This window comes from Epinephelus fuscoguttatus, linkage group LG21, assembly GCF_011397635.1.
Source record: "Epinephelus fuscoguttatus linkage group LG21, E.fuscoguttatus.final_Chr_v1".
In the NCBI taxonomy this organism is placed as follows: Eukaryota; Metazoa; Chordata; class Actinopteri; order Perciformes; family Serranidae; genus Epinephelus; species Epinephelus fuscoguttatus.
In genome coordinates, this window is record NC_064772.1 from 27,889,728 (window position 1) to 27,909,298 (window position 19,571).

General features: G+C 38.9%; 2 protein-coding genes across 2 annotated transcripts; both read left to right on the plus strand.

Annotated features, from left to right (window-relative positions):
* The first annotated feature begins 5,977 nt into the window (after positions 1–5,977).
* On the plus strand, positions 5,978–13,469 carry LOC125882222 (B-cell receptor CD22). Its single transcript, XM_049565970.1, has 7 exons — positions 5,978–6,089; positions 6,631–6,723; positions 7,105–7,143; positions 11,986–12,207; positions 12,463–12,550; positions 12,667–12,703; positions 12,837–13,469. The coding sequence occupies exons 2-7, from the start codon at positions 6,663–6,665 to the stop codon at positions 12,888–12,890; spliced, it is 501 nt and encodes a 166-aa protein (XP_049421927.1). The 5' UTR covers positions 5,978–6,089; positions 6,631–6,662; the 3' UTR covers positions 12,891–13,469.
* LOC125882217 (myeloid cell surface antigen CD33-like) lies at positions 10,385–19,553 on the plus strand. Its single transcript, XM_049565964.1, has 8 exons — positions 10,385–10,391; positions 16,286–16,361; positions 16,573–16,956; positions 17,296–17,598; positions 17,714–17,974; positions 18,145–18,226; positions 18,368–18,407; positions 18,624–19,553. The coding sequence occupies exons 2-8, from the start codon at positions 16,289–16,291 to the stop codon at positions 18,846–18,848; spliced, it is 1,368 nt and encodes a 455-aa protein (XP_049421921.1). The 5' UTR covers positions 10,385–10,391; positions 16,286–16,288; the 3' UTR covers positions 18,849–19,553.
* The last annotated feature ends 18 nt before the right edge of the window (positions 19,554–19,571 follow it).

Sequence of the window (19,571 nt, forward strand, 5' to 3'; positions counted from 1 at the left end):
AAAAAAGGTGAAATAACTGAAAACATGTTTTATATTCTAGTTTCTTCAAAATAGCCACCCTTTGCTCTGATTACTGCTTTGCACACTCTTGGCATTCTCTCCATGAGCTTCAAGAGGTAGTCACCCGAAATGGTTTCCACTTCACAGGTGTGCCTTATCAGGGTTAATTAGTGGAATTTCTTGCTTTATCAATGGGGTTGAGACCATCAGTTGTGTTGTGCAGAAGTCAGGTTAATACACAGCCGACAGCCCTATTGGACAACTGTTAAAATTCATATTATGGCAAGAACCAATCAGCTAACTAAAGAAAAACGAGTGGCCATCATTACTTTAAGAAATGAAGGTCAGTCAGTCCGGAAAATTGCAAAAACTTTAAATGTGTCCCCAAGTGGAGTCACAAAAACCATCAAGCGCTACAACGAAACTGGCACACATGAGGACCGACCCAGGAAAGGAAGACCAAGAGTCACCTCTGCTTCTGAGGATAAGTTCATCCGAGTCACCAGCCTCAGAAATCGCAAGTTAACAGCAGCTCAGATCAGAGACCAGATGAATGCCACACAGAGTTCTAGCAGCAGACCCATCTCTAGAACAACTGTTAAGAGGAGACTGCGCAAATCAGGCCTTCATGGTCAAATAGCTGCTAGGAAACCACTGCTAAGGAGAGGCAACAAGCAGAAGAGATTTGTTTGGGCCAAGAAACACAAGGAATGGACATTAGACCAGTGGAAATCTGTGCTTTGGTCTGATGAGTCCAAATTTGAGATCTTTGGTTCCAACCGCCGTGTCTTTGTGAGATGCAGAAAAGGTGAACAGATGGATTCCACATGCCTGGTTCCCACTGTGAAGCATGGAGGAGGAGGTGTGATGGTGTGGGGTGTTTTGCTGGTGACACTGTTGGGGATTTATTCAAAATTGAAGGCACACTGAACCAGCATGGCTACCACAGCATCCTGCAGCGACATGCCATCCCATCCGCTTTGCGTTTAGTTGGACGATCATTTATTTTTCAACAGGACAATGACCCCAAACACACCTCCAGGCTGTGTAAGGGCTATTTGACCAAGCAGGAGAGTGATGGAGTGCTGCGGCAGATGACCTGGCCTCCACAGTCACCGGACCTGAACCCAATCGAGATGGTTTGGGGTGAGCTGGACCGCAGAGTGAAGGCAAAGGGGCCAACAAGTGCTAAACACCTCTGGGAACTCCTTCAAGACTGTTGGAAAACCATTTCAGGTGACTACCTCTTGAAGCTCATGGAGAGAATGCCAAGAGTGTGCAAAGCAGTAATCAGAGCAAAGGGTGGCTATTTTGAAGAAACTAGAATATAAAACATGTGTTCAGTTATTTCACCTTTTTTTGTTAAGTACATAACTCCACATGTGTTCATTCATAGTTTTGATGCCTTCAGTGAGAATCTACAATGTAAATAGTCATGAAAATAAAGAAAACGCATTGAATGAGAAGGTGTGTCCAAACTTTTGGCCTGTACTGTATAAAATCATGTAATTTGGAGGGCATCTCTATTGCTGGTGGGAAAATTTGCCTGAGTCAACTAGCAGATGATACTGCACTTTTTCTTAAAGACGCTTTACAAGTAAAGCCGGCTATTCGTTCAGTCTTGTTTTTTTCTAAAGCATCAGGTTTATGCTTAAATTTAGGTAAGTGTGAATTATTTGCATTAAAAAACAATGATATAACCTCAGTCAATGATATTTGTGTTAAAAGTAGGGTAAATTATTTAGGTATTACCATAACAAAAGAGCAGCAGGAGAGATGCTCTCTGAACCTTGAGCCCAGAATGAAAAAGGCCGAGAGCAGGTTTAATCAATGGCTGCAGAGAGATCTGTCTTTGAGGGGCCGTGTGCTCCTATCCAAGGCTGAGGGAATTTCACGGCTCATTTATGCTGCCTCTTCTCTGGCTCTGGACAGTAAAACAATCAAAAAAATTGATCAAATGTTGTTTAACTTCTTGTGGAAGAATAGAATACGTTACATCCGAAAATCTGTCGTAATCAATACCAGAAAGAATGGAGGGCTTGATTTTTTTGGACTTTGGGATCATTACACCATGTATTTAAGATTAATTGGTTAAAAAATTTTTTTTAAAAATGATTCATCTTTATGGAACTTTATCCCCAAATTTGTATTTAACCAAATTGGCGGACTTCCCTATTTGTTAGTGTGCAATTACTGCATAAACAGGTCTTACTTGCATGGAAAATAATCTACAAACACAATTTCTCCCCTCAGAAGTATTATGTATGGAACAACAGAGACGTTTTACACAACAAAAAGAGCCTCTTCCTTAGAAACTGGTTTGAAAGAGATATTCATACAGTCGCTCAGTTGCTGAGTCCAGATGGCCTATTCATGTCCTATGTGGAGTTTATACAAAAGTTTGGTTTTCCGGTTACAGTAAAAGAATTTTACCAGATAATTGATTCCATTCCTACAGGTTTTGTAAACTTGTACAGAGGCTCTTTTCAGCCGTGTACTGTCTCCATTGTAAATCCGCTTAACACTGTCTGTGGCAAAGTCTGTTTTGGATCACACAAAAGCAACAATAGAGCCATTCAGGAACTTTTTATGAATGAAATCTCAACGAAACCTTATATCACCACCTACTGGGCTAAATTTAACATCAGTATACCTTGAACCAAGGTTTGGTTGTTACCACACAAATATATGATCACTAACAAAGTCAAAGAAGTGTCTTATAAAATATTACATAAAATTTACCCAGTAAAGCATTTCATGCAGAAATTTAAGAATGATATTGATGTCAATTGTTCCTTTTGCTCGGTACAACCCGAAACAGTTAACCACATATTCTGGCATTGTAACTACACAAAAAGGTTCTGGAAAGATATAGCAAAATGTATCTCTGATAAGTTGTATATGAACTTTAATCTGCATTTTGAACATGTTATCTTTGGCTTTCATTCTGATACTACAGAAGACCTGGATAAGGCTTTTGTTATTAACCTGGTACTACTTTATGCAAAGTTCCACATCCACAGAGCTAAATTTGCTGGAGATAAACCCATTTTCTCTGTTTTCTACAAGTGTTTTGAATTATATTTACAGTCCCTCACCCCGCTAGGAAATAAGAAAGCCATAAAAACAAAGAACATTTGTGAAAAGTTTAATATTGGTAGGTAATTAGCTGTTATTATGTTGGTATTATTTTCACAGTTATTATTTATTTATTTATTCACTTATTCATTCATTTATTTATTTTTTCTCTCTCTTCTTTCTTTCTCTCTTTATTTTCTTCTTGTTTGATTGTTAATGTTTATTTACACTGGCTTTCTGTTCTTTCATGAAATGTATTGTCATTTTTTTGTGAATGTAAGACTTTTCTATTTTCATTAAAATAAAAAAAATAAAGATTTGGGTGTCGATGTTTACTTTACGTCTTGACCTCAAAACGAGCAAAAGTGTCTTCTCGGAGACTCGAGGACAACACTTCAGGACACCACTGCAGTGTGCCTCAATGTACAGCCCCGGCTAGGTTTAATTCTTTTCTTAGTTTTTACACGTTTCCCAAAGACATCAAGCTACAGAAGAGGTGGGTGGTTAAAATTATTATTTATTATTTTTTTATTTTTCACCATTACAAATCACATCAGAGTCTGCAGCCGATGTGTTCAGACTAGACCTGATCGAGCCTTCAACTCCAGCCGGACAGACGAACGAAAGACGACTGAAAGATGGAGCTGTGCCGATACTTTTTCAGTGGAACAACTTTACTCTGCCCCACGGCCTGGAGTTTGGCAGTGGACAGAGCGACCAGACACAGACATAGACACAATCCAAACTGAGGACCCCCCTATGGATGTACATAACCCAGACCACAACTACTGAGCCTGCTGCACTTGATCTCGCCCTCTGAGATCTACTCATTTTCTGAGTAGAAAATGGCTTTTAGCAACACGTTTGGGCTGGAGCGGTTTGCTGCCTCAGATGATGACATAAGGTTTTACACAAGGTAAGCAAAAATGTCAGCAGTGTTTCTCAGATGTATATGAAAGTATTTATTCTGGAAGCATTATGTATATGATATAAATCATTATGTGCATTTATATTTAGGAGTTATGGCTGTAATTGAAAAACAAAAAAGGGAAAAGAGTCATGTATGTGCATGAGTACGTATGTATGTGTGTATATATGTATGTATTTTTTTGTTTGGTTTTTTTCTCTTCCCACTTGACACCAAGAATTGTGTAGCTTAAGATGCATAGCAGGCGGGCATTAATAAGCTTCGCTTCTGCCTGAGCCTTTTTCAGTCAATTTTGTATTGTTCTTTTCTTTTGCTGCTTTGAAGTGTATATATATGACTGAAATAAACTAAACTAAACTATATGATATAATATATCAGTTTAGTAATCTAACTTACAACTGTGATCTTATCTATATGCCATAAATAATTAGAAAGGTTATTGTGTCATGAGGGGCCATACCAATCAGCCCTTTAAAGATGCTGTGGGATTTGCAGAGAGAGAACGCCTCACTCTAGATCAGAAGACAGTTTGGTGCCTTCACTGTCTCCTCACACAAGACAGATGCCTACAGCTCCAAGTAAAGTATACAGAAAGGTAGCAGAAGACAATACCAAAAATAAGATAAACATTTAGATAGAGGGACTGTATTAACAAGGCTTCCTGCACAAACACTGCCACAGTTAAAGGACAATGTGTGTTGGATGTCCAGCATTTTGTGTGAAGACGTTGTCCGTGTTATCGTCACCATCTTCTTGCTGCTGCTTACATTCAGCCTGGTGTAACGTTAAATAATGACCTACAAAATTATTTCCTGAATGCATATGTTTATATGCAAACAACTGAATTGTTTTTTAATTTGTTCTAACTCTGATTTTAATTAACTGTCTGTATACATGTTGTATAGTATAGTGTGTGGCATGAAGGGACTATAATATTGACCTTGAGGCCTTGATTACATCTTCAATTTAGTACAGCCCAAGGACACCTAACACATTTACATATGCCCCACAGGTTTGCGAGTCATTCCCACCTGATGGCCTTTAGAGCCAGCAACACACAAGATGGTGCGCATGACAAGAGCATGGACTGCACTTCAGAATATTGAGGTCCCTCACCCTGGAAGGTGCAACAGTAAATTTATTTTCCTCTTGTCCTTATGGAGTGAGAAATATCATTCTGAGTATTTGGCATTGTTTTGGTTTGCAGTACAACATATTATAGTGGTAGTATCTGCATGATCATGGTCTGTCTGTGTGATGAGTAACAATAGTAAATAAAATGTACTGTATTTTCTTTTTTTACAGTCTCTTCAACCCATTCATGAGGTTATCCTGTCCATGACCTATTTGTCTTTGGGTCTGATGTAAAAAGATTTGATCCACAGATTCAAAATCCACCAGTCAACTGTGAGCCGCATCATCAATACTTGGGCTAACTTTCTGTATACTGTACTTGGAGCTGTAGGCATTTGTCTGAGGAGACAGAGATGGTTCACCTGCCAGATGTTGTTCACAACTACTCTGATACTCAAGTGGTGCTGGACTGCACTGAGCTGCGGTGCTAAACACCAAACTCTCTTCTCCTGCACAGTGAGGTGTTCTCTACCTACAAACCCCACTGCACAGTCAAAGGGCTGATTGGTGGGCAGTCTGGCATTATCTCTCTCCTCAAACCAACAGCAGCCATCATGGTGGACAAGGGTTTCCTTGTGGATGACTGTGTCCCCTGCAAGGTCCACACACCAGCCTTCCTGTCCAAGAGAGAATAACTGTCTGGGGCAGAGGTCAGGGAGACGCAGTCTATTGCAAGATTGAGAGTGCATGTTGAGCGGCTCATTCCAAGGGTGAAGGAGCAGAAAATATTCCGTGCAGTGATCCCACTTTCACTCACAGGCAGCATGGATCAACTGTATGCAGTGGCCTGTCTCTTGGTTAACTACCAAAATGGACCTTTAGTCAAAGCCTGGGCAAGCAAGTGCTAATACTGGAGAAGCATAATGGGGGTTTCTGCCACAACTTCACCTACGTCTTATATGCACGGAGAAGGAGAAGAATTGTAAAGAGATCAGAACTCCAGAAACAGGTATGTGTTGAACGACTTTATTGTTAGATCAACATGTTTCAGTTCTTGTCATCAATATTACCAAACATTTTTGAGTGAGCGTGCAGTGGAGAAGTTACATGCTTCGAGGATTTATTTAAATGCTCAGTGTGTAAGATTTTTGGGGATTTATGAGCAGATTATGGCAGAAGTTGTGTATAATAATCATAGTGTATATCATATGTGTAGTAGTGTATAATCAGAGAATTTAAAGAATTTTGTAAACACCTTCATCTGAATATCATGGTTCATACTCAGTCTGAGGTTCAGGTCTGTGCCTCCACATACCACTAGATGGCACTGTATACACTACAGCTGCTCAGTTTACTCTTCATGTGAGAGTTTGATTTATCCAGAAAGCAGAAAGTCTGTGATTAGTAGTGATACCAAAATACAGTATGATGTGTCATGACAAATTCTTGAGTTTTATATGAGTCATGTCTGCTCTGTGTGATACTGCAGTGAGTTCTCTCGGTCTAGGGCCGATCAATAATCTGAATTTCTGCTGTCTTTGTCAATTTAGTCATAACTTACACAGACACGTACTACTTCAGAATGGAGAACAGGCCATTCATAGCAACAGCTTCTTGTGATCCTCTTCAAAGAACAGTTAATGGTAAGAGCATTTTGTTTATTATCAGTCTGATTTTACTTATTATTTCTAAAAAAGTCAAATCAGTTTTTGTCTAAACATCACACTCCATGATTCGAACCTTCATAAGACCCTCACAACACAATAGAGGAAAACACAGATCGAACCTTCACAACTAAAATCCAGGAGACCATCACTCTGTCAGACAAACATGATGGAGTCACCATCACCTGTTCTGCCACATATCCTGTGGATGGAGGAAACTATAAGACAGCAGAGGACAGAAAGACTCTTAATGTTTCATGTGAGACAACCAGTGTTTGTTATTGGATCCTGTCAGCACACGATGATTCATGGGATGTCAGCTGATTCTAATGTCTAAAGTTCATTTCACATTTTCATCAGATGCTCCCAAGAACACCTCAGTGTCCATCAGTCCATCAGGTTTGGTGTCAGCAGGTAGCTGGGTGAACCTGACCTGCTCCAGCAGAGCCAATCCTCCCGTCAGCCGCTTCACCTGGTTCAAGATAAACGAAGATGGACCCGTCAAAGTGTCAGAAGGAGACTTTTACAGCTTTAACGTGACTGTTACGACTGCTTGAGCTCGTAGTTCATGATGTACAGGATTAATCAGGACGCCAGTTTACATTTGAGGTGAACAGAAGGAATTCAAGTTGATGATGTATTAGAGTCATAACATTTTCCACTAAGGAGAAGCTGACCAGGCTGTCTTGTTACAGATAATCCAGAGTTTGGGATTGATGTCTACGTTACAGTGAAGATCCTGGGAATCGTAGCACTCTACAGTTCAATCAAAATCTTTGAGTGGTGAGATGAACTTTTCTGTGATATAATGATTTGCAGCTAAAGACTTACTGGTCTATTAAAGTGAATGTTCAGAACTTTTATTCAGGTTAATTCATATTTCTTTCAGATGGTTTAGATCAAGATCCTGCAACAAACCAGTGAAGGTAAGCTGCAGGCACATTATCCTTTCAACGATAAACTGTCTTTGAAGAAAGGGACAAAAGTTCCTATTGTCTCTGAGGACTGATACTCAACAATCATCCAGAAAAAATCTTTTTGAGATGATGATGATTCTTTCATTTCCACATGATGCAGCAGAAGCAGACTACGTCAACAGTGATTGAGATTCAAACATCATGAAGGAGAGGAGGAAGATGTCATGTTCACTTTAAATGATATATTTCTCTTTCATCTCATTCTTAAATATCAAATATACCTCAACTGTGTTTTCTTTTAATGTGCAGATATATTTTTCCAAACAAAAGTTCAAACAGTTAAAGACAGATTATTGCTGTGATGAGGAAGCAGAAAGTGTGGATATTTATCTTTTATTATCACAGTTGTGTTTGTATATACGTATGGATGACTGCTGAATTAAAAGCATCTGAAGTGAACAAAGCATTTTCTTCACAGAGGTTTTCTCATCAGTGTTGTATTGCAGAGCAGCAGTGATACAGACTGTACACAAGTCAGTTCAATAAACTCTGGTAACTACATGTGTCAAATAGTCTTTGGTTGATAACACTTTCGAATAAGTTAAAGAATCAGGCATCAGGTGGCATTATTAAATATCCTTTTCAGTTCAACAAGAAAACTGAGGCACCTCACAGTTCAATCATTTGGACCAAAGTAAGAACAATAAAGAGAAGTGGTGAGATGTAAACTTACCAAATCAAGACCAGAGCTCTGAGAAAACCTGAGAACTATAAGTAAACAGGAAGTTGGTTGGCTGAGTTTTGTCCAAAGGTCTTTGTGCACTTTTGTCACAGTGACTGTGCAACCAGATGTCTTCATCAGTCCAGAATTGCATTTACTGTCCATTTGTCATCCATTTGTTTCCTTGCATATTTGTCCAACAACACTGGCTATCTGCACTGATGGCCTTAAGCCATCCTCTTTAATAACAAAAGGGGACCACTTATGGGTGGATTATTGAAAAGGCATACTGGCCCTGGGGCCCAAAGTGTCAGCCACTCAAAATGTCATTCAAATTAACATGTACTGACCAGAAAGAGACTCAAAATGACCATAAAGACATACAAAACAATGGAAAAGAGACTCACAGAGATTCACAACAAGTATGAAATAGGGCAAAGCCACCACAAAGACACACAAAACTATCGCAGAGAGATGTGTAACAACTACTAACATGCAAAACAAGGACTTGTCGGCACATCCCATGTAACTACATATTTTCCTCAGATGCTCCCAAGAACACCTCAGTGTCCATCAGTCCATCAGGTTCGGTGTCAGCAGGTAGCTGGGTGAACCTAAAATGAGGCATTGGGCATCATGAGGTGGCATTAATCAATATCACTTTCAATTGTACAAGAAAACTGAGATGTTCACACTTCAGTCTTTGATTAAAATGCATTATTGTATTTCATGTTGTTTTGATGGTATAAATGTGATGAAATACAACTGTGTGTGACAGATGACCAGAGTAAGAACACCATAGAGAAGTGGTGAGCTCTGAGAAAAACCTGAGAACTACAAGTAAACAGGGGAAGTTGTTTTGAGCTGCACGGCTCTGTGCAATCAAATGTCTTCATCAGTCCAGCATTGTGTTTCCTCTCCATTTGTCAACTGTTAATTCTTTGAAGTGGAACACTTTCTGTCTGTTTATGTGTTAACATTAATGAAAGGTGAAAATTAGCACTGTGTGCTGCAAAAAGAGCACAGCTCTCTTAAAAATAATTTCTGACACATGAGGGAACCAAAACAAATTTCCTCCTGGTCCAGTAAAAGGAGGTTTACCAGCTCAGTCACCACTACAGACAGAGTGTCCTGATCTGTTTAAAACATAAGAAAATCAGCAGGAGTAGATCATCTAAAGGGCATGGACCACTGCAGCATTTGACCTCACAGTTACAACTGGTAAAATTTCAGCAGTATGACAACTTTATTTTGCGATGATTGACAGTTATAAACTATATATGTAGATCTACATTATATAATTTTTTCAGCTACGACAGTCAGCCACAACACAATATAATCACAGCTGCTACCCTTACTACATTAACTAGTATCATAATAGATTTGCTCCAGAGAAACAGCTGTTTGTTGTATAATAAATTACTCTTTGGTTATATCTGATGTGTTTTCTTGCATATTAGTCCAACAAACTGGCTATCTGCACTGATGGCCTTAAATCATTTTCTTTTGATAACAAAAGGAACCACTCATGGATGGATTAATGAACGGGCATACTGGGCTCATGCCCCGGTGCCCAAAGTGTCAAGCCAGTGCTATATCCACTTAACCACGTCTGTTCAATACATGAAGTTCATATTTTTTATAATTGTTTGTTTTGTCACTATTGTGATCAATGCAATATGCACTGCAAAGGAAGATAAGGCACACAGGCTTGCAGTGAGTCGTGACAAAATTAATCTTAGTTAAGTTATTTGCGTCCTGATGAGCTCAAACTGCCTCAAAAACTGGCTTCCTCACTCACAGGTTGTGAGCAGGAAGAGTGACGACTTCTTGTCTCTCTGCAGTATTTGAGTCATTTCATATCCAGCTTGAAACAGTAACTCTGTTTGCTTTTAAAGCAACGGCTTAGCAGCAAAGTCAGGTACTGGGTCTGTGGCAGCTCGGCTGAAACTCACACACTGTCTGAAACTAATTGTTTCTCCGTTTTGACTGCAGGCTCATTTGGTGAGGTAAAATGTTTCTGCTTTTTATACTTTTTTTTATTATCTTTTTTGCTACTGTATGTTTTATATTTTGCAGCTTTTCATGAACTCATGACAAAAAGGGTGAAATATTTTATTTCTTTGGTTTGCTTTGAATGTGTGAATCTGAGGTGGCTTTAAAAGAGCATGAATGTTTCATTTAAAATATGTTTTAATCAATATGCTAAGAAAGTGAGTTTTTGTCAACTCCAGGTGATGAGTGTCGTTACAGTCCAGTGTGTGAAAATGGTGACAGCCAACATGTTACTGAGTGTCTTCCTTGTTTCAGGTGAGCTGTTTGTTCAGTCACTTTTATTTGGAGACGTTATCTTTTCTAACTGTTCAGTGAAATGTTTTATACTGACAATGTTAAAAGGAAAAAGGACCAAACCTGCTGCTGCTGAACTGTAGTTTGTGTATCATGAAGTTTCTCTTCATGCTGATTTTTGCTTCACAAGTTGTTTATCATGATTTTATTTTTACAGGTGCTTTGGCTGATTGTCCGGCCTATTCAGCCCTATTCATTACTACACCAAAGAACATTGAAGCACTGAATGGATCTTGTCTGCAAATCCCATGTACCTTTACACCTAAATCAGACAAAGGCTTCAACAGTACAAGAACAATTTTCGGAGTGTGGATTAAAAGTGACAGTTTTGGCTCTAATCCAAACAATGTGATTTTCAACAGTAGTAAGACAGTTAATGACTATCCAATGAATATCACTGGAAACCTGAGTGAGAAAAACTGCACCACTTTATTTTCCAGTTTAATCACAAGTTACACAGACAGATACTACTTCAGAATCATGAACTGGCCATTCAGGGTAACAGCTGTTTGTAATCCTCTTCAAATAACAGTTAAAGGTAAGAGAATTTTGTTTGATCAGACTATGATGTTATTGTTCAGAATAATAAGTGAAATCAGATTCAGTTTTGTCCTTAACAGCACACGTTTTCTCATCTTACACTTCAGCATAAATTTTAAATTCTGTTTTAAAACACGGAGTCTATTGTTACAGGTAATCAAGTAATCGAGTTGTCAAATTTTGGGATACTGAAAATAGCACAAACTGTTATTTGTACCTGATGTATTTCTTCAGTGTAAAATCTGTGTTTGGTGTTAAACCACAGATTCTCCTCCGAGCCCCAGAATTCAGATCTCAGGTGATCTGAAGGAGAAGGAGTCTGTCACTATAACCTGCTCAGCTTCCACTCCCTGTCCACACTCCCCTCCTAAACTCACCTGGAATCTCACACAACACCCTCACAACATAATAGAGAAAAACATAGACCAAACCCTCACAACTAAAATCCAGGAGACCATCACTCTGTCAGACAAACATGATGGAGTCACCATCACCTGTTCTGCCACATATCCTGTGGATGGAGGAAACTATAAGACAGCAGAGGAGACAAAGACTCTCAGTGTTTCATGTAAGACAACACATTGTATTAGTTTCTGACTTCCCATGACTCTCTTTTCTCAGTGATCTTATTCAGGCTCTGATGTATCTATCACCTCTTATTTTGTTTGTCACATTTTCCTCAGATGCTCCCAAGAACACCTCAGTGTCCATCAGGTTTGGTGTCAGCAGGTAGCTGGGTGAACCTGACCTGCTCCAGCAGAGCCAATCCTCCAGTCAGCAGCTTCACCTGGTTCAAGACCAGCAAAGATGGACCCATCAAAGTGTCTGACAAAGACCTTTACAGCTTTAATGTGACAAATGGAGGATTTTATTACTGTGTGGCCACAAATGATCTTGGTAATGAAACATCATCGGAGATCAAGCTGATTGCTGAAGGTAGTTACTGAATCTACTGACATAAATCTTATCTTATCTGCTGTATGTTTTTGTTATTGTGTTGTAGTACCCTGTAGAGCACTTTGATTATGATTACCATCAATATTGTTACATGTCTTCATTCAACACTCGTCTCCTTTTAGTCACTTATTTTGTTTTCTGTAATGAGCAGAAGGTAGCTTAATACGATGGGATGCAGTTTAGAGTCATAAAATTTTTTACTAAGGAGAAGCTGACCAGGCTGTCTTGTTACAGGCAATCCAGAGTTTGGGGTTGATGTCCACATCACAGTGAAGATCCTGGGAATCATAGCACTCTACGGCACAATCATCATCTTTGAGTGGTGAGAGGAACTTTTCTATGATCTGATCAGTTGCAGCTTAAGACTAATTGGTCTCGTCCAAATCTTTAAAGTGAATGTTCAGAACTTTTATTCATGTTAATTCATATTCCTTTCAGGTGGTTTAGATCAAGATGCTGCAACAAACCAGTGAAAGTAAGCTACAGGCACATTATCCTTTCAACAATAAACTGTCTTTGAAGAAAGGGACAAAAGCTGCTATTATGAACGAGCCAAGATTTTGTTTGTAGACATCTTTGAGACAATGATAACTGATTCATTTCCACAGGACATAGCTGAAGCAGACTACATCAACTGTGTGATTGAGATTCAAGCATCATGAAGGAGAAGAGGAAAACATCTTGTTCACCTTTTATGGAATATTTCTGATTCTTATTCATCTTATTCTTAAATATTAAATATTTTTCTTTGCAGCAGATCAGTAAGATGATCAAAAGTTCAAGTGCAAACAAGACAGAAGATCATATACTGTAGCTTCATTATTAATTGTTTAAGATTGTGCTATCTTTTTTATCCAACAGTGTTTTCTTTGCATGCATGGATATATTTTTTCAAACAAAAGCTTTGATAGTTAAAATTAGATTTTTGTTGTGATGAGAAAGCAGAAAATGTTGATATTTATCTTTTATTGTCACAGTTGTTTTGTGTATATACATGTGTAGATGAATGCTGGATTAAAAGCATCTGAAGTTAAACAAAGCATTTTAATCAGGTTCTCTCCTCAGCGCTGTATTGCAGAGCAGCAGTGATACAGACTGTACACAAGTCAGTTTAATAAACTCTGTGGTAACTACATGTGTCAAATAGTCTTTGGTTGATAACACTTTAGAATAAGTTAAAGAATCAGGTGGCATTATTAAATATCCCTTTCAGTTTGACAAGAGCACTGAGACACCTCACAGTTCAGTCTTTAATTGCCACTAACACACATTACAGTTATTGTATTTCACGTTGTTTTGATGGTATGAATGTGAGGAAATACAACTGTGTGAGGCTGATACACCAGAATAAGAACACCAGAGAGGAGTGGTGAGCTATAAACTGATAGAGTCATGACCAGGGGCCTCATTTATAAAAGAGTGCTTAGGATTCATACTAAAAGTTGACGTGCGCCCAAAAGCTGAAAATGGCGCCAAAAAATAATCTGATTTATAAAACCGTGCGCATGCACACTTAGACGCAATGTTCTCTTTATAAATCACAGACCTCCTGGAGTTGTGCACACCCAGATCCGCCTCATATTCTGCCCTCTACACGCCCTAGTTCAACCATAAATGGTCATGCAAATCACCTCATGAATGCGATGTGCATATAAATAAGCTGGCATGCGAGTGTTCTCTCGTTGTGTGAGTCATGGCGACAGGTGTGAGAAACGAACCAAAAAACGGAATTTCTCCGAGACTGAGCTAGAGACCCTTTAACGGGAGGTGGAGGACTGAAGAAAGATTTTATTTGGTGGCCACAGCAGCGGGATCACTAATAAAAGAAAACAAAAAAAAAGTGGCGACACATCAGCGCTGCTGATGCTGTCAGCTGTGTCTGTGGGACTGCACGGACAGTGACAGAGAAAAAAAAAAGTGGTCTGATCCAAAGGTAGACCAAATATTTCTACTCCTTTACCAACATATAGTTAATGTGTTGCTTTTAAATTTGAGGATGTTTGACACTGATGTGCGACATAAAGAATCACATTTATTAAAGGTGGAGGCAAAAAGGAGTATGTGCCAGTGCCATCTTGCGCAATTACGCATGAGGGTCACCGCAGTATTTATGTGTTTATGGCAATTAGTCTGATCAGACTCCCGGCCTGAATTACAGCATGAACCAGTGGTATCCCTGTCCCAAAATACAATGTGTAATTTGAAATACAATTCAAAGATGAAAGTGTAATAGGCGAACACGTTTCTTCATGCCGGTTTTGTCATGAACCACACATGCCTAAGTAGGGCTGATGAAATGAGTGTAATGGTTGTGCTTAATGGCTGCATTTCGAGACATGATAAATACACTGGAAATATTTAGCTAAATAAATAAATATATTCCATGCAGTCGCGCCATCCTCTCCCCTCCTGCGCTCACAGAGTGGACAATGAGACATTAGAGGCAGTGTGGATTAAATACGTGTTTAGAAAGAATTTCAATTCAGGATTTGAGTTGGATTTTACAACGTTTTTATGAAACAATTATCACTCACTCCAAGCGCAAAATAAGGCTGCTGGATTTAATTTCAATGATAACGTGGATCTAAGGTGGATATAGCATGACATTAAGTTTGTGTGAGACATCAATAAAAATCTGACTCCACTTCTCCACCTCGCCGTCTGCGTCGCCACTTCCCAGTGTCTCCAAAATGTGCGCACGCATGAATCACAGTGCACATTACAGGTGCGCACATTCTCCCGCCAAGTTTATTTTTATAAATCACAACCTTTGCGTGGTAAGTGGCGTACGCCACTTTCAAGCCCCGTTTTGTGCGTAAGCTTTATAAATGAGGCCCCAGAGCTCTAAGAAAACCTGAGAACTATTATATAAGTAAACAGGGATCAGTTCCACATGCAGGATCATCAGAGCGACTGTAGTCACACAGCTCTGTGCAACCAGATGTCTTCATCAGTCCAGAGTTGTGTTTACACAAAATGATTATAAAGAGATACAAAACAGCTGCAAAGAGACTCACAACATATATTTAATAGAGCAAAACCATCACAGAGACACAAAACCATTCCAAAGAGATGTGTAACGACTACTACGACACACAAAACAACAAATGAGGCCGAGCTACTATAAAGTCTGTCTTGCTCCTATTTAGGAGAGGTGGTGGGGCCTTTTGCATGTCTGTGCCCACGGGCCCATTGTCTTATAATTCGCCCACAGCGCAACTAACTACTTGTAATGAAACTCACTCTATATATTACATGTCAAAATTCTATATACAGTTAACTACACCTGTGCAATACATGAAGTTCATATTTTTATATTTGTTTAACATGGCACTACTGTGATTAATACAGCATGCTACAAAAAAGATAAGGCACGCAGGCTTGCAGTGAGTCGTGACAAAATTAATCTTTAAGAATAATTTAGTTATTTGTGTCCTGATGAGCTCAAGCTGCCTCAAAAACTGACTTCCTCACTCACAGGCTGTGATCGTAAGAGTGTCGACTTCTTGTCTCTCTGCAGTATTTCAGTCATTTCATATCCAGCTTGAAACAGTAACTCTGTTTGCTTTTAAATCAACAGCTTAGCGGCAAAGTCAGGTACTGGGTCTGTGGCAGCTCGGCTGAAACTCACAAATTGTCTGATTTTAAAACTAATTGTTTCTCCGCTCTGACTGCAGGCTCATTTGGTGAGGTAAAATGTTTCTGCTTTTTATACTTTTTATTTTTTATTTTTTATTTTTTAATGCTTTATGTTTTATATTTTGCAGCCTTTCTTGAGCTGCACTGAAAAAAAACATATATAGACATATTTTATTTGTTTGTTCTTGGTTTAGCAGAAATATTTCATGCTGTATCATTTAATTTTACATTTAATCTGTTTTCAGTGCAACTCTACAGAGATCATTAATCACTATTATAACACAGTAACATCTGGTTGTACAGGGAGAGTTCCTGCTTTGAATGAGTGAATCTGAGGGGGCTTTCAGAGAACATGAATGTTTTATTTAAACTATGTTTTAATCAATATGCTAAGAAAGTGAGTTTTTGTCAACTCCAGGTGATGAGTGTCGTTACAGTCCAGTGTGTGAAAATGGTGACAGCCAACATGTTACTGAGTGTCTTCTTTGTTTCAGGTGAGCTGTTTGTTCAGTCACTTTTATTTGGAGACGTTATTTTTTTACAACTGTTCATGTCCTGACTGCAAAGTGAAATGTTTTATACCGACAATGTTAAAAGGAAAAAGGACCAAACCTGCTGCTGCTTAATTGTAGTTTGTGTATCATGAAGTTTCTCTTCATGCTGATTTTTGCTTCACAAATTGTTTATCATGATTCATTTTTACAGGTGCTTTGGCTGATTGTCCTCATGATCCAGCCCTATTTATTACTGCACCAAAGAACATTGAAGCACTGAGTGGATCTTGTTTGCAAATCCCATGTACCTTCTCACCTAAGCCAGACATAAACTTCAGCACCACAAGATCAGTTTTCGGAGTGTGGATTAAAAGTGACTCCAGATTTAACTCCAATCCAAACAATGTGATTTTCAACAGTAGTAAGACAGTTAACACCTACCCAGTGAATATTACTGGAAACCTGAGTGAGAAAAACTGCACCACTTTATTTTCCAGTTTAATCACAAGTTACACAGACACATACTACTTCAGAGTTGAGAACACGTCATTCATAGCAACAGCTTCTTGTGATCCTCTTCAAATAACAGTTAAAGGTAAGAGAGTTTTTCATCAGTCTGATTTTACTTAATATTGTTTTCCAAATCAGTTTCTGTCTAAACATCACACTCCATGATTCGAACTTTCACTGTGAAGTTAAATATCTAATGTATGATTATCAGTATATGTCAGAGTTCAAACTTATATAACTATATATGAAAACATCTTTATTTTCTGTCTAACAATATCTGCACTACTATAACTGTCAAATCAGACAAAATGTCAGTACCTGAAAAGAAAAAACTCATGTATTGTTTGTTTTCACTCCTAGACATTTATCAGCAGTGAGGGACAATCATCTTAGAGTAAAATCTGTGTTTGGTGTTAAACCACAGATTCTCCTCCGAGCCCCAGAATTGAGATCTCAGGTGATCTGAAGGAGAAGGAGTCTGTCACTATAACCTGCTCAGCTTCCACTCCCTGTCCACACTCCCCTCCTAAACTCACCTGGAATCTCACACAAGACCCTCACAACATAATAGAGAAAAACATAGACCAAACCCTCACAACTAAAATCCAGGAGACCATCACTCTGTCAGACAAACATGATGGAGTCACCATCACCTGTTCTGCCACATATCCTGTGGATGGAGGAAACTATAAGACAGCAGAGGAGAGAAAGACTCTCAATGTTTCATGTAAGACAACACATTGTATTAGTTTCTGATTTCCCATGACTCTCTTTTCTCAGTGATCTTATTCAGGCTCTGATGTATCTATCACCTCTTATTTTGTTTGTCACATTTTCCTCAGATGCTCCCAAGAACACCTCAGTATCCATCAGTCCATCAGGTTTGGTGTCAGCAGGTAGCTGGGTGAACCTGACCTGCTCCAGCAGAGCCAGTCCTCCCATCAGCCGCTTCACCTGGTTCAAGACCAGCAATACTGGACCCATCAAAGTGTCTGAAGGAGACTTTTACAGTTTTAATGTGACTGATGGAGGATTTTATTACTGTGTGGCCACAAATGATCTTGGTAATGGAACATCATCAGAGATCCATCTGACTGTTAAAGGTAAAAATAGTCAGTACAGTTACTGAATCCACTGACATAAATCTTATCTGCTGTATGTTTTTATGAGTGTGTTATAGTACCTTGTAGAGCACTTTGATTACCATGATCAATATTGTTACATGTCCACAATCAACACTCGTCTCACTTATTTTGTTTTCTTTTATGAGCAGGAGGTAGCTTAATACGATGGGGAGTAATTCTTGGAAGAATCTTTGGGATCCTTGTTCTCATCTGCCTGGTCGTCTGTGTTTGGTGAGTATCACAAATTAAAGCAGCAGTCTTGACTGAGTTCATTCACATGCAATAATATCTGTTTCCCACCAGTCTTGACACTTTACTGGCACACTGTATATTGAACCTGAAACATAGTATAACTGATCTGATGTCTTCCAGGCGTTTAAAGTCGACACATTCAACTGCACAACAGACTCAGGTGAGAACACACTGAGCTTCCTGTACAGCACTGCACTGTGTGTTCTGCTCACATTGGCTGTGTGATCAACCTGACACAGTGTCTGTGCTTTAGTTTACATCCTGACTTTGTCCAAAAGTCCAGTCAATGAATCTGAAATGAGTCTGTCATTATTTAATAAGGATCCAGCTGAAGGTTCACCTCACAGCACCTCCTGTTTGATTTACTATTTTACAGAGTCAAACAGGTGAAGAGCTTGTTGTTGCAGAGCCACCAAGAAAAGCAGAAGAAGAAGAAGACATCCATTATGGAGAGATCGACTTCTCCAAGCGGGGACCTGGACCGTCCTCGGCTTCAGAGATGGACAGTGAACAGCAGCAGGATCCACTGTATGCACAGGTCAAAGTGTCGAAGACCGAAAACGTCCCAGAGGATCTCTACGCTCAAGTGAAGAGAAAATGAGTATTGTCTTGTGATTACATCTGGGGTGGATTTATAGTTATCCTTTTTTAACCTATACAAGATGTATAATATAGAAAAGACACTAGAGCCTGGACAGAAAAAGCATCTTCATTTCACACAGTTAAGGGGAACTCAAAACTTCCACGCCCTGCAGCTCAGATGGTTTTGTCAGCCATTTTAATATCACACTTCATACTTGTGAAATGACCTCATCCGGCTGTTGCTGTGTGATTTGTAATCTGCATATCAGATCAGTGCCAACAGAAGCCCTACACCTCTTAATAGGGAAGTATTATAAATAACAATACGAGAAAGAATTATAGTGACCTTAATACAAGGGCAGTTCTGTGCACACATTACCAGTGTAGGACAAGATTGTGTTTAATCTGGAAATGTTTGTGTAATTTATTATCTTAGATACTACAGATCTTTTTTTTACAAAGCAAGTTTAATCTCATGTACTTATCTACTGTGTTGTGTCTACATTTTTATTTTTATTTGTATTTGAACAACTTTCAAAAATGAACATAAAACATTGTTTCTGCATTTTAAGTCATTTATTCATTGCACCGTAATAAAAACCTTGGCATACAATTCCTAAAAATACCTAATAATCTCAGTTGCATTTATTGGTCCAACATTTCACATATTGTGTGTAAACATCACCTGAAATCAGACAGTTGAATCACAAACATTACAAAAGTGGCAAGATGAATGATGCAT